At 38.3% G+C, this 24666-nt stretch overlaps 1 protein-coding gene across 3 annotated transcripts; it reads right to left on the bottom strand.

Annotated features, from left to right (window-relative positions):
• Positions 1-1064: 1064 nt before the first annotated feature.
• Positions 1065-24618, bottom strand: LOC110836365 (putative cytosolic Fe-S cluster assembly factor AGAP009023). 3 transcript variants are annotated; one of them, XM_022077478.2, is made up of 9 exons: positions 24481-24618; positions 23587-23682; positions 23005-23160; positions 21233-21347; positions 13714-13875; positions 11459-11707; positions 9553-9769; positions 5457-5614; positions 1065-3221 (listed from the first exon to the last, which is right to left on the bottom strand). In XM_022077478.2, exons 1-9 carry the CDS (start codon positions 24487-24489, stop codon positions 2980-2982), a joined length of 1404 nt encoding a protein of 467 aa, XP_021933170.1. In that variant the 5' UTR covers positions 24490-24618; the 3' UTR covers positions 1065-2979. The 3 variants fall into 3 exon arrangements, with proteins under 3 accessions (XP_021933170.1, XP_021933168.1, XP_021933171.1); XM_022077476.2 differs by lacking the exon at positions 24481-24618 and adding an exon at positions 23762-23872; XM_022077479.2 differs by lacking the exon at positions 24481-24618 and having other exon boundaries at positions 23005-23165.
• Between the last annotated feature and the right edge of the window lie 48 nt (positions 24619-24666).

Below are 24666 nucleotides of genomic sequence, written 5' to 3'. Positions count from 1 at the left end.
TATACTTGGTAACAAAATACGAGCCTTGCTTAACCTGATTGTAGTTCTTCCCAACGAATGTAGTAATAATTTGAAATTTTCAGAATATACGTAACAATCTGACGAATCCGGTAGGATTCCTGTTCCAACTAATACCTTTTCTTGACTTGGTTCATAGTCCTGGGGAGGTCCTGTTGTTCGACACTTCAGAGTGACGCGTGTTGGTGAACTAAGACTATACACCCATAATTTTGAATGTGGAGATCTAATCCATATTGGCTCAAAATCATTCTCTTGCATTCTTTGATAGAATTTTCAGTATTTCCGAAAAATAAAGCAATTAAACAATTATGATGTCCTGGCTTCCTTAATACAAAATCTGAAGGGCATACCGTATAATAGTTTTTAGTACATTTTGACAATGCACATGGGCTCAACGTTGTAAAGAACAGTCTGTCCTCAGCCACAGCTAAGTAAGACAATGGTTCATCAATCATTATAAAGTTATTAATCCCAGCTTGAAAGAAAGGTAAGGAATGAGCCTGGTAAAGTCCAAAGTATCTATCAGCGCCTTTTAAAGGTATATCAATAAACAATCGGATACTCCCTATTTCATAATAAACGTACATTTCTTCTAACATCTTTTGCATCTGCAGTTCCGAATAAATACTTTAAACCTTATCCTACTATACTGGCTAATCCACGCTTACTTCGTGCTACTATTCCCCCAACCTCAGAAGCTCGTATGACCTCCATGATGGTATTAACCCTTTTAAGCCAAACGGTAACTGTTAAGCTACCTTAATAATCAATAACGCTTTATTTTGTATTTGTGTTTCCTGTGATTCTCACTGTAAACAGCAATTACTTCCTTAAATTTCATTAACCACTTGATGTTTGTAATTGTGAAGTGTTATGTTTTATTTGCAGTACAGACTAGATGTTTAAATATTATACAGACGGGTTTCAGCTTCAAAGGTTAATGATAATAGGAAACTGAGAGGCATAAAGATGGAGTGGCATCTACTTCAGGATTGTCATATCAAGTTCAATGAAGATCAGTCAGATATATAAAAATTATGATGTGGCTTTCATATATCACGGGTCTGATGGTTTATTTGCACAAAATTATAGTAACCACAGTTTGAAAGCTGTAGCCCTGATGCTGTGGAAAATGTGCAGCTGTTTCTGTACTGTGCCGTGGAGGGATACACAAGGACAATTATGAACATTCAAATGAATGTGTACCTTTACCTTTTTTGTGTTATTTTCACAAAATTCATAAAATGGATGCATACCATGGGTTCATGTCTATCCATGTTTCATCCCCAAAACTAATGTGTGGACTTGAGTGACATCTGGTATTGAGTGCGGTTTACAATACAAGCCGTCAGGAACTGTCACTGACAAGCAAAATGAAGTGCTGTAGTATTCTATACATTGCATTACTGTTTTACTCCACATGCATGTGGGCTTACAATGATGCCATAAACCCAACTTTCCTTAGATAAGAATGTGGGCTAAAAAGGGAGAAGAAAAGAAAAATTCTGAACTTTGTTACTGTGAAATATATGTTGCTATGTCATCAGTACAGTAGATTCCAGTTAATTAGGTTATCGGCAGCCATTTATTTGGGAAAAATCTTAAAGAACAATAACAAATCAAAAAAAATAACTGGAATTTGCTTTGCTTATTTGGGACACCATTCCATTCAATCAGGACAGGGAGTTCTAGACGGTGCGCTTGTGGTGTGTGGCATGGACGGATGAGTGAAACTGAGTGAGTCATCGCTGATTCACTCATTAATGAACACGTGCGTATTCAGAGAGTGTAGCGGCGATTCTGCTTGCAGTGACTGCTAGATGGCGTGCTTGTGATCACTAGGTATGTGGCATTTGCGCTGACCCACTCAGTGACTAACCAGGATGCCAGGAAATTTGTTGCTGGATTATGATGCTACTTCATGCAGGAAGGCAATGAAGGCAGTTCTGTGTCTGCACTAGATACCTGAGCTGATTTTGTTCAGTTGCAGTCAATCAAGAGAACACGACAGGGTACACTCGACAAATTTCTCCAACATCATAAACTGTTAAGAACTACACACAGGCGTGTTTGAAACATACATTAAACTGAAATTGCTTTTAGCGTAAATATTTTTCTCCAATCTGTAACATTTGTTCCAGAATTCATTTACAATATTGTTTTTGCTCAATAAATCATCTCAATAAACGGGAGTTTGTCTTTTGTTTTAAACCTTTTTAACTCTTCGCATAATTGGGCCAAGTGTTCTAGTTCCGATGTGTCCCAATTAACCGGAATCTACTGTATTTATAAGCTTATGTGAGTTAAAATCATAGTGTAAGAGTTTAACACAGTCACCCTGTTCATTGTTTTAACACACAAAAATGTTCCAAATAAAGCATGTAGGTACATGTTTCATCTACACATAACATTTCGCATGTCTAGTGCCTATAATTCATTACTAATCACCATGAAACATCTAAATACAGATGGTGTGTGGCTGCTATGTAGTTCTACATGAAACAAAAATAAGCCTACAAAGAAATTACACATTTCTGAAAATTTATTATTGCCTCATCAAACTTCAAGGTACTAGTACTGCTCCCACTCAGACATCTGTATGAAGTCAGACGGACAATACTTTAAAAGCAGTCACACTCACTATAAATACCCTTATCCCATTCAATATGTCTACTAGGCGCAGTCCAGTAGAGTGTGAAACTGGCCATTACAATTCCATCTATCTCAAAACCTGAAGTGAGCATGGAAAGGAAAAGCTGACAAAAGTTGTAGCGGTTTGTAATATATTCATATACACAGACATAAAAAGGGGCGGGGTCCAGCCTAACAGTACTGAAATTCAAGCAAGCTGTCAAAATACATGGAATGCAAAATGCTGAAGTATTATCTACAACACGCATACCACAAATGAAGTAAGTATCCAGTCTCTCTGCAACTCAGGCGCTGCTTCACCCAGCATCACCACTTGATATTTAGCGAGTTAGCCACTTTCTCTACTGCTTGATATTTAGTATGTAACATAGCTGAACACTTATCACTGTCAGCACCTCCTAGCCACGTATGGTATAACTCCTGAACTGTACTGTTTTCTTCAGGTACTTGTTTTTGTAAGGCCTGATACATTGCCTCTAGCTTCACTGTCAGTTCTTTCGAAGAAGAAGCATCTTGCGGTCGCACTTGAGCACCCCCATTTAAACAACCTGAACATAAATAACAATTATAAGCAGAAATGAAATAAGAGGGAAATTACAGAATATAATAAATGAGATAATTCAGAACTAAAAATGTTATTACTTGGTCAAAATCCTAGTGTCAAATAAACTTTGATAGAATATAATCAACTTAAAACTTTATTTTATACCTGCATTAACTTGTAACAAGGATTTTGAAAGAAAAACAAGAAGAGATAAGTTAGAAATTAGGGTAAGAAGTGAAGTAAATAAGATCATTAATGTTTACTAAAGTCTTCTTGGGTTAAATGCAGCCTTATATGTGTTATCAGCATTCTGGAGAATTGATTGTCATCTTCAGTATCACAATCCAAAAGACCACGATCAACAGTAAAAACCCCAGCCTTGGAATAATTAATAACCAGCAAACTCACGTGCTTTGAACACATTAAAACAATTCAGAATCTCTGAGCCAGTATTATAGTTGGGGAATGATAACAGTAACACAGATTTCAATACACTCTGGACTTGGAGATTTGGGAGGGTTCAGGAAATGCGTGCTATCAGTCAGTTATTCTTCTTCTTCTACGGCGTGACAGCCCGAAGTCGAGCCTTGGCCTCCTCATCAGTCAGTTCAGAGTCTTCTCATGAAGATGGCTGTCTTGTAGGTAGAAGCACTGTGCAGTCTGGTAGAAGTTTACCAATATTTCAGAGGTCTTTTCTGCTTCCATCATCAGTCGTCACCCTGATGATGGAGGCAGCAAGTACCTCTGAAATATTGGTAAACTTACACCAGACTACAACCCAGAAGACAGTCAGAACCTCAAACCCTACAAATTCCTTTACTTTGCTACCTATTATCTAAAAACCAAATGTTTAAAATACACAAAATTATAATTCTATCCATTGTTTTATGAGCCTGACACTGTGGTGTCTCAGCCTAAAGGAAGAATCAAAACTGAAGGTGTTGCAGATCAAAGTGCTGAGAACCTAAGAGAGCAGAAGTAAGAGGACAGTGCAGAAAATTACAACATGATGAACTTTGTTATTTATAAGCTACATACTATATTACGTTGAGATAAGAAGAATATGTAGCATGCAAGCAAGGAATGAGAAATTCATATGAATGCAGCAGATGGGTGGGAAAGCTGAAGGGAACAAAATGTAGTTACTGGGTTTGTTACTGATTGGTGACCCTTGGGCTTCACCTGTCTTGTCTACCCACAGGGGTTGTGTGGGTCAATCTGTTGACAGCTGCATACAAGACAGGTTTGAGTTTTGAGATTTTAGTGAGGTGATACTAGCAAACAAGAAAAATTCAGTATAGTGAATGCATTTTAAACAGAAGTAAGTTGCATTCAAAAGTATTGTGGAACAATGGTGAAAGTCCTACGCAAAGCTTATATTACTGTCATTTGTCATACTAATGATAAGTTAATATTTTGCATTTGATCTGTAGCTATTCCTCAACTACATTGCCACCAACATCAGAACGTGCTGTTGCACTTTTCCCCACTACATTGTAATCCAACTTCCCTTTCCTTCTCCACTTGCACTGGCAATCACCATCATAAAGTACAGATCAGTACAGGTCTACATGGCAAGATGGCATTAGAATCAGTCTAGGAGAAATATAGTGTGGACTGGATTCAACTGGCTTGGCAAAGGGTTCAGAGGTGGGCTTTTCTCAAAATGGTAATTAACCCTCAATCAGTTTGAATGCATATTTCAGCTCTGTGTGCTACATGTCCTGTCCATCATATCCTTGTTGACATGATCATACTATTCATAACTGATGAAGAGTACAAATTATGAAGCTCCTTTATAAAACAATTTTCTCCAGCCTCCTGTTACATATTCCCTAGATTTGTTCTATTTTCTGTTTTGTTTCCCATCCCCTTGTAATGCAGTATATAAACAGACTGTAATTTTTGACAGATATGAAATATTTCCATCTTTAAGTTTAATTTGCTGTCTGACAGTAAACGTTGACATTCGATGTGCTATACAGAATCTCAGTCCAATAAGAAGACCTTGCTGCCACTGAACTCATGCAAAATGACACTATATTCAACATCTCAATGAGAATATTCATATAATTGAAGGAATAATTCAGGCTTTCCTTTTATCATATGCGTGCCTGCTCCTCATCTTTACTACTGTCCTATTTGAGCACTGTAATCTGATCGCATTTCCTGATCTTGACTTATTTCGCATGAAGTTCATACAAGGTAACTCTGAAGATGCTAAAATGAGAATAAATACCTGATGGGCAAGCCATGACCTCGACATAATGGTAACTGTTCTTTCCTCGTTTCATCTTCTGAACCAAGTTCTGGATATTTCGGAAACCATTGACAACAGCAAATTTCAGCAACACCTTTCCATCTTGTTCCAGTGTTACCTCACGAAAATCTGGGTTCCTGCAAAGAATAAATGGATAGGTTTTAAAACAGCAACCTCGTGGAAAGACATCTATGTGTACAGTGAAACCTCTATCCATCGTTCCCGGAACTATCGTTTTCCCGGATGCATCGTCCGTTTTGTTCGGTCCCGAATACATCCCATATAAAATAATGTTACATTTTCCCGCTTCTATCGTTCCTCGAACTATCGTTTTATCGCATCGATCGTTCAAAAATCTTAGTCCCGTCCCACAATTTTCCCGCAATGATCGTTTCTGAGAATTTAAAATGCTGGGTTTTGAGATAAATTAATGCCGGAAGATGCACAATGTTTTTGGAATACGCAGTAGCGGTAACCTGTTATGTCGCCCAACCAGCACATTCTTTTGGAATGAGGGTCAGCGGTGCAGGGGTGATAGTTGGAGTGAATGGCGGTGCTCATTGTCAGAAATTTTACGATTTTAATTAGGGTGCACTCATATTTCGTTCCAGCGATGCCAGATGGCATGTGCAGTGTGAATTTCTTCACAAATGCTTTTATTACAAGTACAAAGGAAAGGCTGGCGGCACTTTTCATTCTTCTGGTTCATCTCGTTTCCAGCGGTTCAGGGTCTTCTACAGCTACGTTTCGTTGAGTTCGGCAGTAATAGTATTTCCATTCTTCCTGTTATTGTCCGCAAAGGGGGTGGGAGTGGTGAGGAAGAGGAAGACGACGAATGCGAGCCCGAAGCTTTGCCGAGTTTTGCCGAAGCACACGCTGCATTGGCGAAAGTGAAGTCGTTCTTTTATGCGCTTAATATTAGTGAACGTGACGAAGAAAACATTTTGAACGTGGAAAGTGCTCTGTTTGGTCTAAAACGTAAAGTTTCAACAAACCAGTTGTCCATTAAAGACTTTTTTGGTAAAAAGAAGTAACTTTGAAAGAGAAACATTGTTTTTTTTAAATTTTTAATGCTTTCCCGCATTCATCGTTTTTATTTCCCACCCCCGCCGAAAACGATGCATCGAGGTTTCACTGTATAACAGTATTGGGTGTACATTTTTATTATGCATTTTCAGATTGGAATCATCCAGCTCAGGCCAGTTGTTCCACTGGCAAGCTCTTCTGAACACAGTAATGAAACCTTTAATTTCCATAAAACGCATGGGACTTCTTGACCAGAGGAGTGAATAACAGTTTCTAAAAGAACTATGCGCTGTGGAGTTAGTAACTTTAACACAAAGTTTATAAAAGTGAATGCTTGATTATTTTCAATTTTTCATCTCCAAAATTACTTCAGACATCAGTAGCAATTAATATGATCAGTCAAAACCATGAGCTTATAGGTCCCATTAACATACAACATTATATTTTGAAGATTTCAATATTTAGTGAAATATAAATAAAAGTTAATTTTGTGTGTATGTAGCATGATTAGTTTTGTAACAATATTCTTGTGTCTGAAACATATGAACACCACAGCCAAGAGCAAAACAGCATAAAACACAACATGTGAAAAATACGTGGGGCACACATGGCCACATTCTTTGCATTTATTTATTGCAATTTTTGAATACATGAATAATACTTCACTACTGCATTATCCACTCTGCTATGCAACCCAGATACTTGTTATGGTATATCTTCACCAACCTTGGATTTTGATCATTAAAATATCTTGTGAGTAAATAATTATGTAATCATTCAATGGAGTAATAAATAATAAAAAGGAAGGTCATGTGTCAACAAATCAAGAGTGGAAAGCAAGGTTCACACTGGCTGTACTCCACTAAATTCAGAACAAAATCTGTACAAATTATGGCAGCCAAGCCCACCATGTCCATTCAGCTCAGCTACACTCAGACCTTTCAGTATTCTCAGACAAAAACACTGTACCATATTCATCTGTTTTGAAAGTGCCACTGTGATTCCATCTGTCTTTATTACAGAGAAACATCACGCAAAAATCAAAGGAAAGAGAGCAACCACATATTTGAGACCAACTGCGCATCAACTGAAATGAGTCTAAGGTTCACTCATCTTGCTCCAACCTCCTCCCCTTGTACAGGACATAAGGCAGGTTTGCCAACAAATGAAAAACAGCTTAGATACAGAGAGAGAAACATTGCCATGCAAAGTTTTCACTACAGTTCATTACCAATAATCAGTCATAAAGTAGAAGTCAAGCATCTATGTAACATTAGTTTGGGCAGCATTAGTCCTCACCTGAAAAACACACTTAATTCTGCTGCTTTCATTTATTTATATTTTAAATTTTCATATCTGGATTACATGGTACGATGTTTGGAGCCACACATTGTATAATTCATGAACTGATTTAGGCCAAATATAACACTGCAGAAGGCTGCATATCGCCAGTCACAGACGAGGAAACCCTTATAAGAGCTGCTTTCTCGGACACCCCTCTCTCATCCTTACCCCTCCTACTGACCAGGCAGTGGCATGCACCCACTCTTAATGGTTCCTTGCCTGATTCTGACTCCAATCCCCACTGTCAGGCCAAGGCTCTGTCTTGACTGTCAGTTTCCTATAACTCAAACCATTTCCATAACCCTGATGATGGAGGTAGCAAGGACCTCTGATACATTTGTTAACTTCTACCAGACTTGTTGGTGCTACAATCCAGAAGACACGGCCATGAAAACCTCAAATCCTACCCGGTAAGTACTTTATTCACAAATCATGACATTATATAAATTAGCAACACCTAACAATTTATATATATTTATTTAGTACCTTTTCCTTCTGGCGTGTTTCTTTGTCCTGCATAAATGCACTGATGTTGCATGGGCAAGGTCAGTGAGGGGAAGTGAAAAAATGTTTAACATGCTTTTGATCATGAATGCACCAGCAGTAATGTCAAACATGTCAACGTGGTTTTAAGATCAGCCAGTTCTGCTCACCAGGTTGTCATTGCACATAAAAGTTACAGCTTATTTCAGTCACTTCTAACTGCCCTGCTGAAGAAATTACACTATGAAAATTTGATTTATGTTTCTGTAAGAGTGATATATTCAATAAGCTGAAAGAAGCTGCTATATGACAAACAAAATTATTTGAAAGATCTGCTGTCATCACTCATTAAAAATATGTTAAAAATGTCTATACTTACAAACTGGCACAAATTATGTGCATCTAAAATTGGGGTCTTTGTTATCAAATTCATATGAGCCGGGATAGCTCAGTCAGTATAGTGACTAGCTACGGGCTGGACGACCGGGGTTCGATCCCCGACGGGGGCAGAGGATTTTTCCTCTAGCCTCTGCGTCCAGACCGGCTCTGGGGCCCACCCAGCCTCCTCTACACTGGGTACTGGGGTCCTTTCCCGGGGGTAAAGCCGGCCGGGGCGTGATGCTGACCACTCACCCCCATCTGGTGCCGAGGTCAAGGAAGGGAGGAGCTATACCTCCTCTCACCCCAAACACCTACATGGCGTATAGTGGGACAAACTTTACTTTACTTTGCTATCAAATTCATAGCATGCAAAGGAAGTAGCAGTTATTTCCTCTCTGTCAATAATCTGAATTGGCCCGAAGCAGTGTATGTGGGCCAACAATGAGTTTCGATGAGTGAAGCAGAACCAGTGCCTACCCACCTGAGAGTTGCATGCCAATGAAACTGCCTGCTACTTTACAAGTCTTATTATACCCTGTACACTGTTGCAAATCCACAAATACAACCACATTATAGAAATTATATTTCAAAACTTTGGTGTTTCCCCCTTCCCAACCTGAATTAGATCTTTGACATACCAGAAGAATGTTGTAGATCTTAATCAAATATACATCTAATTCCATGCACAAATCTTCTATATAAGGAGCCATTATTGAGAACACTGGTGTAGTTTAATTTCAGCTTCTTAAAGTAGGACTGAATTGAACCAGAAAATAACACAAACTTGTCTATAACAATAATAACAAATGGCTGCTAAAGCAACAAAATATTCAAGAATTACCTAAGCAACTTATAGTGAACTTCCAGTTGAGTGAAGCCAAACAGTTCCCTAGCAGCATGAATAAAAATGAGCTCAGCATAGCCTCCAGAGCCCGACCCTTGGTGTGACACTAAGGGTGGAATAGATGACTGTGTCTTGCTCCAAGGAAAGTCCAATGGTACTGAATCCATCGTAGTTAGGCTTTGGTCTTCAGACTGCAGAAGTTGCTCCAATTCAACTGGCAAAAATAAAAACAGTTCAGGTAGAGAACAGAGAGTTCAAACAAGAGTATGATATGACAACCAGTGTAAAGTGCAAGGAACAAAACTGAATGTCCAATGTATGTCTATCACAGTTGACTCCACAGCATATTCAGCTATCAAGAGGCACTCTTCTTTTGGTAGTGTGTTCATTTCATCTTACTCTGTACAATCACTGGAATTTCACATAATTTTCTTTAGAATTTGGGAAATACAGAAAGATCATACTGCTAAACCTGGAAAATATAAAGTGTGGGAAACTGGTAGAAATTTGAGCTTGGTACATGTGTTAGTGAGATAGCACAATCATGACAGTAGTGACAAAATATGTCAACATTTTTCTCAACCATGGTACTAGTTCAATGTATAATTTCAGCTTCAGGGTAACAGCTAAGTTAGATATTTGGCATTAACCACGTTTTGACACACATTCCAGTTGAAACTTTCAATGTTTGTGAGGTGGCACCCGCCAACCAACAAAAAAGCTAACTAAGGGCAGAGTCCTGTGCAAGTACAAGACATCATTCTTTGCTAGGTTACACCATTATTGTTCACAACATTTTAAGAATTTCCATTGTTTGTATATGGTTTGACCAATGTTGAATGTTATTGTCAATGTCCAAAGTTCACACCTAGATCTCAGCGGAATAGTGGTTAGCATGGGTTCAAATCCGACCCAGGTCAATGGATTTTTAAGGGTGATAAAAATCTGTAGCACAACTTCCTTTGGAGGTGAAGTAAAGCTGGCGGTACCATGTCATAGATTTACGGCATGTAAAAGAACCTTACGAGCATGAAACAAGATGTTTCGTAAGCAAAATTCAGCAGCCACTTCTCACCCAAGTCTCTCCTGATTCACTACTTGTGTAGAGGCAGTGGGCTGGTCACTCGCCACTCACAAACGCAAGCTTCAAAGACAAAAAACCTCCCACATGGGAGGAGGCCAAGGCTCGACTTTGGGCTGTTGCACCATAGAAAGAAGAAAGAAAGAAAGTAAGTTCACACCAGGTCTTGTACTTGCACTAAAGTATATTTCTGTACTGCATGACTCACACAGCACATAAACTGGTATTTCCCTTAAGCTGCAGCAAATACAGGAAGGCCTTGATTATGGCCACCAACAAAAGAGCTCTGTAACACAATTTCCATTTGAAGTTGATTCCTCTACAGCAGGGAGCCAGCAGTTCTGGCATAACAACTTGGGGAGCTGACAGCATCAGCCAACCCAGGGACGCTGAGGTAGACTTCATCTAGCCAAGTGTCTGGAAGTGCCAGGAGGAAGGTTAAAACCAGAACAGCTAAAAAAAGGACCTGGGCACCACAGCAACTGGGGTATGTGGCACTACCCAAGTCTAGGGAGGTCCTCACCATGGTGTTTAAAAGGCCCAGGGATTCTGTGAGGCCTGGGACCAATAGGGAGGCTCTTGTTATGGCCAGTAATAAAAGAGCTCTTTAATACAGAGCTTCCATTGACATCCTGCTATGCAGGTTACTGTATTTTATGGGAAGAACAGGGATGCACCAAACATCAAGAACAGTTTGGGTGCAAAAGTCAGTAAAGCACCAACCCAATTTACAACCAATCAATGCTGCAGCAAGAAACAAGTCAGCCAGCCTCTGCAATAAAATGCACAATATATTTAATGCAAAATTTAAAATTCACTCACCTGCTGTAATGACACAATCCACATCTCGTGTTTGTAATTGCTGATTGAAGAATTGTTCACGGGAAGCCTCCAGTTTCTTGTCGTAACATGGCATGAGTGTAACATGATACACAGAGTCAGGTATCCTTGATAACTGAGATGCCAAATGATATTTAACAAGTGATCCCATTATTTGTTGTGGTGATTTTGTAGTTGATATATTTGGAAGAACTAAATTACCATGAGTCTTCTCAGCATAGCACACCCAACCTGCAAGAGAAACGAGAATTAAGTAATATAAGGAACTATAACCAATAAACTCAGGATTACTAAATTCTTGACTTTGTCCATTGTCTGGTATTCAAAATAATGTGTTTCATGAACTGGATTTGTTTCCATCCTCAGGTGAAAAGGAGAGGGGCACCTACTCAGTTGGGTCTGTTAGAAAGAGCTAACCTCAGTCACTGGATAAAGTCCAAGAATTCAGTAACCCTGAGTGTAACACACCATCGTCAGAAACCTTTAAAACTGACAATGAAGCTTAACTAAGCTGCATGTTTCTTCATGAAATCCAAATAAGACTTGAAAGCTATAAATGGTATCAGAATACACAGAATATCCAGATGTGATATTTGTACCTTTGCATTCTGATTCTCCTACCTGACACGAGAGAATATACCATATCACACATACACTACTCATGCATTATGATACATATCACCCACGTTAGCTCAGCAATACAATGGAGATGATATACAAATTTAAACATATATTTTCAACAAGAGAATAATACATTAATTCTTACCTATTTATATTCTTATTCAGGAAGGAAACTGTACTGAATCGCAATCAAATTTATGCACTTTCCACTATTATCACATGTTTTAAACACTGTTCCCTTGCTTTCTACTGAACGACATTTGGGCTTCTTGATCAAAATCATGTGGACAGACAGAAAACCAGATGGAAGGATAGACAGATATGGCCAGCCCTAGAAGCATTCACAGTTACAATTTTAGCCATGGAGGGTTGCATCACCAAAGATGCACATAACAGTGAGTTGTGGGGTAGAACACTGGAGAACTCTGTCAAACAATTATAGGACTCTAAAATACTGGTTGCTTTGCCACATATTGCAGTTGAGAAGTAGTGAGCCCAGTGTCAAGTTCAGCGCAAGTGACTAACAGTGAGTTGCTGCTAACATGAGCCCAGACAGAGATGGTGTCAGCTGAGTGCCAGTATTAAAAGTACAGAACTGTGAAGGAGGCACCATAAAAGAATCTGGCATGTGTAATTTTACGTGAAGAAAGACAATTATAACCTGTGTGAAGTCAGAACCATCTATAACTAAAACAAAATTTTGTATGTCAGCAAAAAAAGAAAATAAGGAGAATATGTCTTCTGGATTATAGTGCGGTGTAGTCTGTGGTAACTGCTGCCTCCATCATCACAGTAATGACAGAGGCAGTAAATACCTCTGCAACATTGGTAAACTTCTACCAGACTACATGACACTAAAACTCATAAGACAGCCATCTTCAAGGATATAATCAGCTGTAAGAGTGCATAAAATAAATCCATCTTCACTGTGAAAAACTCAATATGTAATCACTGATATATGTAACAATATTATAAAGTGCATAAAAATGTGCAATAACAACAAAGTTATGGAAGACCAGCAGTGGGTATTACAGGAGTAACTAGTCAATCTACTAATGACCCTCAAGTATAAACCACAGAGAAATTATAACAGGAGTTCAACTTGGCCAAGTAATGCCTGTCATACTGGGCTGTGCTGTGTCCTTTACATATTCAACAAGGTGCAGACCACAAGAAGGCAAGATGAGAAGCCACAATGGAACAGGAATGTGCCTGTAAAGTACACCTCATAGTAGAATCTCATGGAGAAATTCTATAACCTACTGAAAGCATAAATGCACAAGCAAAGAAGCTCTGATGTTGCTCTCATAACTGTACCAGGGACAGAGGCAAATACCATACCACACTGTATAATAGGTGATGGAGATGTGCTGTGAGCTTTGCTACATAACTGCAGAGGTCATTCTTTGTTACACAATTAAAAGAAAACAAATTATTTTAAAAAGAACTGGTAGAAGCACTGAGCCCAATCAAGTATTGCTCCTGCTAGTGACTTGATATTCTTTTCTTTTAACATAGGTCACACATCAAAAAGACTGAAAATTCCTCTTTACACGTGCGACCAAGTGCAGATGGCTAAGAAACACTGCCATAATACACAAACTGCTCTCTCATACCTGGACAGGCAGAAGCCAACATTGGCAATGATGATTTAGATGTATGTTTTTCTTCAGCAGCTCTATAACGTTGCACAAATTCCCGCTGACTTTCAAGAAGCGCAAAATCTTCAGCAACTGCCATATCTAATACCAAGTCAGCACCCAGCATCCGGAAGTAGCCTGTGAATAAAAGCAAACATCTTTATTGTTATATCTGGGCTACCTACTGCCCAATACCCAACCAGTGATCACCATTTGTTATAATTTGTGGCTGATTTTATAGCAGGAGTTTGCTGCCACCAATTTGTTCAGCCTACACTAGACATCCTGTACTAGTGTGGTATCTGCAAGGAAACAAATTCCAGTTATTATCAACTTATTTCCAGCCAAGTTTCTATCCATCTGATCCTCTTTGGAAGTTTGGGTTGGGCAAGGATGGGAAGGGAGTTGGAGTTGTTAACCTAACTTAACTGGCTCATAGTTTCTAACTATGTACAATAAACATACATTGCAAGATCTACACAGCATTATTTACAAATTGTTTGGTTACTTTATCCCTAGTTTCATATCTCATCTCATGCTATACCCCTAGTTATCAACATCTAACCTGGTATTTAATCCAAAATCAGTTCGAACTTGCCAACTGATCAAGGTTTGAGATACAATTCACAGTTACCACATACAAGAGACAATATTGAATATGCTGAGAATGAGGATGCATGCATCCATCCATTGTAAATTGTATCTTTCTGAGTCTCTGAGTCAGACAATCTGGGGTTACAATGCGAATTCTGCAAATCAGCATTTGACGCAATGCCTTTACTTTGCTGGTGTCATAATAACATGTCACATCATTACAACACATATACAATTGCAACTGTGCCATGCTCACTACTCTTACCTTTCTTTCTTAAATTCCAGTTTTTTGCAAATCTTGTTTCATTCCCTTAATCCTTGCTCTACATCACTGACCACATTTAATAAACTATAAGAAATCATTACAAAGGCTGTACCTTTCAAAACGCAACCCAACAACAATCATGTACTTTGATAAAAAAGTAAACTCAATGCAATACACTCCCACATCCTTCCCCACAAAACTCTACTCAGGACCAGTCTGGTTACTAGGCCGCTGTTCAAGCTAGGTACCCAAACACTGCACAGGTGTGAACATGACATATTCATGTAATGAATATGTTTTTACTCTCAACAATTTCTTCACGTACTTGAGAATGTGCACTCCGACAAGAAAGTGCCATACAAGACAGCAATACACCAACTGGTAATAAAATTCTGGAACACAGAAAACATTTGTGACAGGAAACATGTCTGGCATTGGACAGTGTGCACAGGCAAGAGGGATTACTGGTTAATTTGTTATGTTATACTGATGTCAGATAAACTTACAAATACTATTGTAGTTCTTTTAAAAATTACTTACCTGGGATAATTAATAAATGAGCAAAGAATTAATGTTCTAGAAGAAACTTGAAAGAGAAACAAGAAATGAATTTACATAGTAATACAGCAAAGGATACACAATACAGAAGAATGGTGTAGAATTATAGCTGGTCAAGGAGAGTTGCTAAATATGCGAGACATAGAATAGCAATGAGGGAAATGACAGATGGATAAGATCAAATATTAATAGAGAAAATGAAAGCTGGCACCAGCAGGATGATACCAGTGGCTATGCAGGTACAAATAAATGGAACGAAAAGGACAATAACAGTGGACAGGAGAAAAGGTCTAATAATCCCCATTTATAAAAAAAATTAAAAAAGTGTCCTCTTTGGAGTATATACAAATTCCAAAGCTGTTCTTTATGCCACATCAGATGTGTGTTTACATGTGCATGATGATCATTATCAGTTTTTAACTATAATATTTTTAACATGTTTATAATATTACTAAAGAAAGAGAAATATGAAACACTGATAAAAAGTCTCTGTACAGCTCTTCTGCTAATTCAAAGTGCAGCTTCTTTCCTAGCACTGTCAGCAGTCTAGCAATGATCCTGATGCTTTCAACTTCGTGACCAGGTTGTGTATACTTTCTGTACTTGTATTTGGTTCTCCTGGTAGCCTGGGTTAAAATTTTCTGCGGCATTTTCTGGCAGACTTATATTGAAATAAAGTTACAATGAACACATACTGTTCCAACAGTATACCTCACAAGAGCCATACTGTACAACACTGAACGGTTAATTCAGAAACATATTAACAGATACAGACAAATGTGATGAATCATGGCAGAATCACATCACCAGCTGCTAGTGATGCAGAGATGTAGTAGGTAAAGTCTTGGCTAACTGCTTATGTAGCTGATATTTCACAGCCAAACAGGATATTCTATCTTCAATACATTGTGCAACAAGTACGCTGGGGAAAGACCTGAGTGCTAAGAAACTCCAGAATTTGCTAGTCTGTTTGAGAGGACGCCTTTGGTGGGTGGGAGCCATGTGCCATCTCTAGGGGGTAAAAATCTCAGTACCAAGAAAATCTGTCTTCTGTAAGAGGCCATCAAAAGCTGCTCTTGTGTGGACTGTATCTTCACTGTGCTCCATCTGTACAAGTATTACATATAAACAAGAGTATTTCCTATTTAATGACGTCAATGAATTGACAGAATTGGGAAGAAAGTGGCCATGGTGTATTTCAAAATATTACCCAATTGTTGATGATGGGGACAGAGTTGGTTCCCGAAATGTCGGTTTACTACGGTAACCAGTTGACGTGGCTGATTGCTCAAGAAGATTTTATTGATTGTACTCGCCGCGAAAGTCTCAAATCCTAGACTACAATTTATTTTACAATTCTCTGCACTTAAAAGTATTTTGATGTGAATTTACTCTTGCATGTAGTTGTGTGAGGAAATTTATCCCGTATCTTAAAAGTTAAGGGGATGAAGTACAAACAATGGGAAACATTGTGTTGGGGCCAGTTATTGTAAATCTTGGGGAATTTTGTTTTGAAATATTAGGCTTTCATCATGAAGATGAAGATAATTCAGATTCAGTGTAGGGTAGTAGGGTATCGCGATGAGAATATTTATTAATACTCTTTCGTGGCATTAACCTTTAAACGACGGGGATTTAAATGGCAAAGTGGTAGCAGCCCTACGGAGTTTTTTTTGCAGGTTTTTAAACTTTTGTGCACGCTCTACGGAAAACTTTAATATCATCTAAAGTAAACATGATAAATTGACGAAATAAAAGTCATATTTATTCAAATAGAACAGAGAATACATAGAGTTTTTTAAAAATGCAGTTAATATCTTAATTGCATAATAGGCCTTAGTAACTTTACTTTCTTCTTTGGAAGCTCATTCGACATGGTAGAAGCCATGGTTGTGAACTAATGACCACACAGAAATATTTGTTTCCCCTACTTCATTGGATACAGATTATTTTCACAGATCATGCCGAGGAATGTGAATAGCTTTGAATAGGGGGTCTGAAAACAAAGCCGAAACCCACTTGACAATAACAATGTTTATTGCTGTTTATGGTTATAATTCCAGGGTCGACAGCTCAGGTTGAACTTGTCAGAACCCTAGAGAAAGTGATTCAATATTTGCAGCCCCTAAAAGAGGCCAAAAGAAATAGCCAATTCTACTTACAATGTTGCAAGTTTTGAGTTCCGCACCAGGAACGTTCGTAGGGCTGAGTACACAACTTAGGTGCCAGACTGGGAACGCTAGTAAAATAAAGGTTAATGAGCCATATAACACACACTTTACCTTGGTTAAATTCATGCATTTCTTTCCAAGTGTAAGCTTACGCAGGATGGCAATATGGAGAAAATTTAACAAGTACCAATGTCTCTTTTTGCAGACATTTTTAACTGTTTTAACTAATTTTATAACAAAACATCTTAAAGTTTAAACCTATAATTTTATCCTTATTTGAGACATCAGGAGAATGAATAAATGATTGTCCCAGTGCAGTGACTTCAAACATGTTTTCAAACCTGACAATGGCCACATTCAGCTGAAACACGCAGTTCAAAAGAATAAATTGTGAACAGTGTGTGAAAATGACTGGTAACATTCAACAATACTATACCATCTATATCAAAAATAACTGCATAATAATAGTATAATAAGTTTCAGCCATCTGCCACCAAGAACTATAGTCCATGCAGAGAAAATTAGACCTGATGTAAACTTCTGTAGTACGTGGCCATAATCTTAACAAGCAATTTTTAAAACAAAAAAATTCAGTTTTTGACCATAATAATCACAACTGAAGATAACTAATGTGTTGGGAATGAAACCATGGCAACCTAAGCATGGAGAACAATGACTTGCATACATGTTATGTCACACTTTTTGATCACAACCACACTGTTGTTTCTTGTTTTCTTCCGCAGAAATCCAAGCTCCTTCAAAATGTTTCTTAAGTTTGTTCTACTGCCTTTGAAATTAATCCAGTCACTCTATTTCATTAGTAGCTTAGAGATAATTGTCAACATTTTTTCTTGCACACAAAATTCATGAACTGTGATCTGAATATTACAAACGTTTGCCATGCATTTCAGCAAACGGTATGTCCTGTTGGGCGTAATGAATAAAGTTCCTTGTGCTCATGCTTTTTCTGATCTCTCAAAATTCTGTGTCTCTTGTGCATCTTTCTTCATTAAATTATATACATAAAGAATAGTTTTTATCAAGATATTCAGTTTTGAATGTATCAGTGGTATAACTGACATGATATAAAAATTACTCCACTCACTTTGCACTAGTCTACTTGTTATTTGCTGCTGACAGCACCATTAAGAAAAATTTCTGCACAGAGGACCTTCTTGAACTGACAAGACGAAATAAAACCAGCTGACCTTGCCACGCCACGCAACATAAAGCAGATCTGCCTGCCAGCTTCACTAACTTCTTCACCAGGCAAAAAGTTTTTCAACCACTGTACTAGAATATATTATGCTATGCTATGCTATACTATACAATACCATACTACACTACATGACACTGCATATGCTATGCTATGGTACACTATGCAATGTATATAGTACCACAGTATTAGGGGTTTGAGATTTAGCAAAGCTGTAGTTAACACCTGATCTATAGAATGTGCAAAGGAAATTAGAATAAAGGAAATTCACATTCGTACAGAGCAAAGCAAGAACACAAGGGGCTATATGAGGTGTGACAATTAAGTTCCTGGAATGTCCCCATGAAAGCTGTATCTAATTACTTACACATTAATGGTTACTGTCTCCTTTGAAGTAGTTTTCCTGTGCACCAATACACTTAGTGAGTTGGTGTTTCCACTGCTCAAAACATTCCTGAAACTGCTATTCTAGAATGTTATTAAGGATGGTCATTGCATATCTCTGAATGTCAGCAATGTCTGAAATCTGGCAAACATAGTGGACGGTCCAATTTCAATATCAATTTTCCAGCCAAAAACTCCCACACAGAGAGTGCATCATGAGCAGGGGCATTGTCATGATGCAAGATATAAGGTCAGGTCTTCTCCGATGAACAGTCTCAAGTAACCTTGCCAACATTTCCAAACAACAATGCTGCTTCACTGTTCAACGTTGTTCTTTCCACATTTTCATTTGTTTGGTCAGTTTTTTGGTGTCCAGTACTTTCATCATCTTTCATGTTTTCCTGGCCCGCTTTATGAACCTTTAATGCCACTCAGAGACACTCGACTTTTCACAACACCAGCTCCATAAGCATCTGTTAAGATTCACAGAGTTTCACTCACTTCTGCCTAACTTTGCACAGAAATTGATGTTAATGTATATTGCTGCAACAATTTATCATTCTTTTTCCTTTGGGACAAAAACACATGTTTGTGTAACTCTGCCACTGCTCTGCTTCTAGTACCTTCTTTGCTTCACCAACATACAAGACGCAACAACAGACACTTCATAACACATTCCTGCTTAGTTACTGCTCACTTCTTACTCGACGCAATATATATGCGGGCATTCCAGGAACTTAATTGTCAGACCTCATATTGTCAGTCATATTTCACTTCTTGCTACTTTTCAGAGCCTTAAATTAATCATATCTCTCTCATGCACAGCAAATCTGTGAGGATCCTTGCTGCTTCTTGCACATTTAGGACGTCTGCAGTCTGACTTCTCACAACACTGGCTTCTCTTTGTTCTTCCTGCAGCTCTGTTTCTACTTCATCATCTTCTACATTGCTGTCTTTACGCGCAACTGAGTCAAAGTCAACTGATAACTCCATTTTTACAATTTCTTTCAGCTGTTCCAATTAACACTTTAGACTGATGGTAAAACAAACACATCTTTATATTTCTGAAGCTTGCTGTTTTATGCAGTTGAGGAAGAACCTGAAGATTTTGGACTACTTCTTGTTATAAACCTGAAAGGGAACTGTACCCTCAGCCTGTCATGAAACGGAGACCAAGCCCCGAAGCTACAAACTTAACATTACTACATTCCAACCATGACTGGCTCAGCAAAGGCAAAAGGCTCCATGTCATGTCTGTTCTACTCACTGACGGTTATGCAAACAATGTTCTGTTGTGAAAAGTTGAGGTTGGATTATATTTGTATCCATGTTTCGAGGATTTCAATACAAAACTGAGCTTATAAATACTTCACAGCCTAACAGATGTCCCCTTTGGTATACAAGTGCAGTGGTTTTTATTGTCATGTGAGTAATAACAGTGTTCTGTACTTCAATGTAGAAGGAATATTAACATTTTGTTGAATGGACATATGATAAAAGGTAAATAAAATAAAAGTAAATCCACATCTGTTGGTGAGGTTATGCTGGCTAACCATGCTATTACCCCCACTTAATGGTACCTGCACCTTGTTTTGGTGGTGGGGCTTGAGTACCTTAGTGACCCTAACAGCTATGCTGGCGGTAGCTTAGCTACTGGTAGGGCTTCCCTAGCCAGATTGGTCGAGGGGGAGAGGTCAGACTAAGACAGGTACTCTGGTCCTCCAGGTTGGGGGTTGGTCGCAAGGCTAACAACCTTGCACCGTAAAAAGGAAGATGTTTCGAAACCTCGATCAAAGCCTCAGACAGATGGACCTAACAGAGGATAAGACCGAATGGAAGAGGAGAATTGAGGAGGCCATGAACCAAATACGGACCAGAGAGCCATAGAAGAAGAAGAACCATGCTATTACACCAACCTTTATTCATATTCGTGCACGGAACCTCATCCATTATAAGCGAGCAACATACAAGCAAGTGAACATTTGTTGTGCCCATGATTATAATTACTGGCAGAAACTGGAAAGGAGAGGGTGAGGAAGGTCAACCTTCCCCTTGACCCCACTCACAATTCTCTATTCTAAATTGCATGAAACAAACAGCATGCAACACAAGCAAGAAGCAGCATTAAATGCATCCAAAAAGCTGCTGAATACATCTGCCTTAAACATTGAATGCTACTGGACATTTGTCATTCCATCAACTATCATTGCCAAACCTACATTAGGTCTTTTCTGGGGGGAAGGGCATCATTTCTTGGATATGTTAGAATGATTAAACATTCAGGCTAGCTGAGCAAAATGAACATACCTGATAATTTAAGTGCTGTTTCATCTGGTGAAAGATTATACCTTGCTGCCAAAGACAAAATAGGCTGTAGTGATAATGATACTACTATTAATTTTGCCAAGTCTGATTTTCCATCCTGAAACAAAAATGTACTTCATTATTTAACGTAACATTCAGTCATGCTATCTCATGCTCATAAGTAACAAGGTAACATAATTTAAGCCACAAATAACTCTAACCAAACTGTACATGGTTCATCAGCAAAAAATTCAGTCAATAACTGTGATAAGATTAATTTCAATATTTCTCATATACACACGCTCTGAACTTATACAGAACCCAGGAAAGTTAAAGCAAAATAACAAATACAATAAAAATTCTTGTGATAATTCTGGATCCCCATTCAAAACGAACCGAGGTAAAGGAGCAATGAATCCATTAGCCAAACACGTGCATATCATCTTTCAGAGTGCTGCAAATACACAGCGTGTCCCAAAAAAATGTATTCACATTATAAAACACAATATTAACATTGTTATAGATGTCTGTGTGTTGTGTTTATGAGGAGAACCTAGTGTGTGTGGCTACACTTAATGGATGGCATCCCCACATTATCATTGTGATGACAGGGCCTATCTTGACACTACCATTCCCAACCAATGGATAAGATGAAGTGGATCTGTTGAGTATCCCCAATGATCATCAGATTTATCCAAACCTAACCTTTTATTGTGGGATTACTTGAAGGATGTGAGCCAGCATAGCTCAGTCAGTATAGTGACTGGCTACAGACTGGATGACCAGGGTTCAATCCCCAACAGGGGCCAAGGATTTTTCCATTAGCCTCTGCGTCCAGACTGGTTCTGGGGCCTACCCAGCCTCCTATTCAATGGGTACTGGGGTCCTTTCCCAGAGGTGAAGCACGGCCATGGCGTGATGCTGACCACTCACCCCCTTCTAGTGCCGAGGTCAAGAATGAGTAGGAGTTGTAACGCCTCTCCCCCCAAAGTGCCTACATTGCGCATAGTGGTACAGTTTTACTTTTCCTTTACTTACTTAAAAGATGCAAGATTAGTTCTGAAATTGAAGAAGAAATTTTCTTTAGGCAGTGTTGTAGGTACAACTCATCCTCCTTTATTTAATCACACTAACAATATCTGGTGCAGATATAGGCCATGAATCTCATTATTATGCAATTTTCTCAATGATCCATCTTCCTCCCTGTTAGGTTAGATAAGACATCTTCACACACCCTTCTAGCTGAGACATCAAACAGAACATGACTCAACCCTCGAACAAGAAGAGTGAATGTACAGCATACACAATTATAAATACAGGGCAACCAACAGATTTAATGTGTTAAAACATTTTAACCTTATACTAATGAACCTACAGTAATGCTTGGCTTTTGCAAGGGTTTGTCAAATTCCCCTCTTTTAAAGCCAGCCACTTTAATTTCTATATTCAAACTGCAAAGATCAATCTCTTCATTAGCCAAGCCTACCATACTCAGGCAGGGAGTGCAACTGTCATTTTCTATCCAGTGTCTCTTTCTTCAATAAATATTACTCAATGTAATAACTGTTGTCACTCCATGCCTATACCCCAGAATCCACTTCAGCTCACCATCTGATTATATTTGTATTAATTACTGGGATACATTGCACACATTAACAGGACAGAGAATGAGGAAACATCATGGTGATGTGTGGATGGTTGGAATCCAAGGAAGCATGTGAGCAGAAATAAACCCAATGCTACAGTACAGCACCAAAATTTAACGCAGATCTTACCTGATAAAGCTGTTTCTTCTCTCGGAAAACACGAATCATTTCTTCCTGGCTCTGCTGTGTAATAAGCACACTCTCTGCTGATGTGATACATCCACTACAGGCCAAGCAGTCAGACAGAGAAATCTCCACTTTTCCAAGTTTCTGTACATCACCATCCTATGCTGCACAAAAGTCTGTGTTACAATGCACATTAAAAGGACTGGCCATAACAGTACACTAAAAATGATGACTTGCATGAACTAATTTTAATAGTGGGGAGTAATGAGATTCAGGATAATGTCAACAACTGTTTACATTACAAGAGCTAAAGTAAGTCAAAACCTAATTTAACAGCATCAATAAGAATTTGATACCCTCCAGCTGTTTGGATTGCAAAAATTTCTTTTGATGTTACAACTACCTAACATTGCATCACTACATGACCTAATATTTTCTATATTGCAGTCTATTAAACATAATTATTCAAGCATGTTATATTGTGTTTAAACTACTAAAATCCGAAAAGGTGTTCGGTTAAAATTTGTCTATTGTGGCATAGTCACGCTGTAAAATATTTATATTTTACGGTAAAGCTGCTCATACCTCTTTAATTTGTATGTAGGACCCATCATCTTGTATTTTGATTTTTGCACCAGTGCTACTCTCTATTTTATCAATCTTCACAGGTTTAATGCATTCCTGTGAACAACAAAACATGTTGGTAATTTGAAAATTATAAAAACGTTTTGATTCAGCCTAAATTACAGTCGGCCTTTACCTGCGAAGGTGTAATAAAATCATCCAAATCTGCCAGCATCAAAACACTGCTAAACCGAGACGCCATGATAATATGGATCACGGATTACCAACATGTGAGCAGAAATAAGCTATTTATGCGTAAAGAGGGGATTATCTATGGTGCGGAGTACGGACATTTTTACATAATTTGTGGTACCGTAATATTAGTATGGGAATAGTCTTTTTTGTTATTCTGCATTACGCACAGAAATATTTTTTCACATGTGAGGATTAGTGTCATTTACATTGTCTGTCGCACAAGCGGCAGACACAATTTACTATGGAAGTAACAGATGGCGGAGTAGTTCCCAAGTCGCTAGAGTATGGAACGACTCCAGTATAGATAATATCAACAATCAGCTTACAAGGAAACGGTATCACTCGCACTCCCCATACTAGGTGTTTTCAATGAAACTATTTCCCTAACCATGTATTTTATTCACTACTTCGTACTTCATGTGTACAAAATTTATATACTCTATAAATTATCTTCACATTGGTTTTAGCCGTTTTCATCATAATATTCACTGACATAAATTTAGTTTGTTATACATTTTACTTGATAATAATATTGAGTGACAAGAGATGAAGATTATGAATGAATAAAAATTAGCTACCAGTATACATCCTCCAGCAAACTTATTTTCTGTAAGATTTCGATAGCACTAAATCAATTTCAGATTCAACTCGGGAACTCACCTCGCCCATCCACCCATTCCCCCGACAAAACACATTTTGCAGAATCAACTACGAAATTCTATTAGTATTTCTCAAGCATATGAAATTCTACAGTTTATAATACTACTTCGGGTTGTTCTTAAACGACCAACAGATCCTCATGAGGATCATACAGTAAAGTAAAGCTGCCCCACTATGTGCCATGTA

This window comes from Zootermopsis nevadensis, unplaced genomic scaffold, assembly GCF_977971745.1.
Source record: "Zootermopsis nevadensis isolate Lab colony 2312 unplaced genomic scaffold, Znev_1.0 Znev_ptg000011l, whole genome shotgun sequence".
In the NCBI taxonomy this organism is placed as follows: Eukaryota; Metazoa; Arthropoda; class Insecta; order Blattodea; family Termopsidae; genus Zootermopsis; species Zootermopsis nevadensis.
This window is presented reverse-complemented; position numbering and strand designations above follow the sequence as displayed.

Coding starts and splice junctions, on each gene's coding strand:
- LOC110836365 (XM_022077476.2), bottom strand. CDS start 23,827: ATGGCGTCTCGGTTTAGCAGTGTTTTGATGCTGGCAGATTTGGATGAT. Junction 23,161..23,586: donor CCTACATACAAATTAAAGAG/GTATGAGCAGCT, acceptor TGTGCAGCATAG/GATGGTGATGTACAGAAACT. Junction 13,876..21,232: donor AACAGCACTTAAATTATCAG/GTATGTTCATTT, acceptor TTTTATTCACAG/GCTACTTCCGGATGCTGGGT.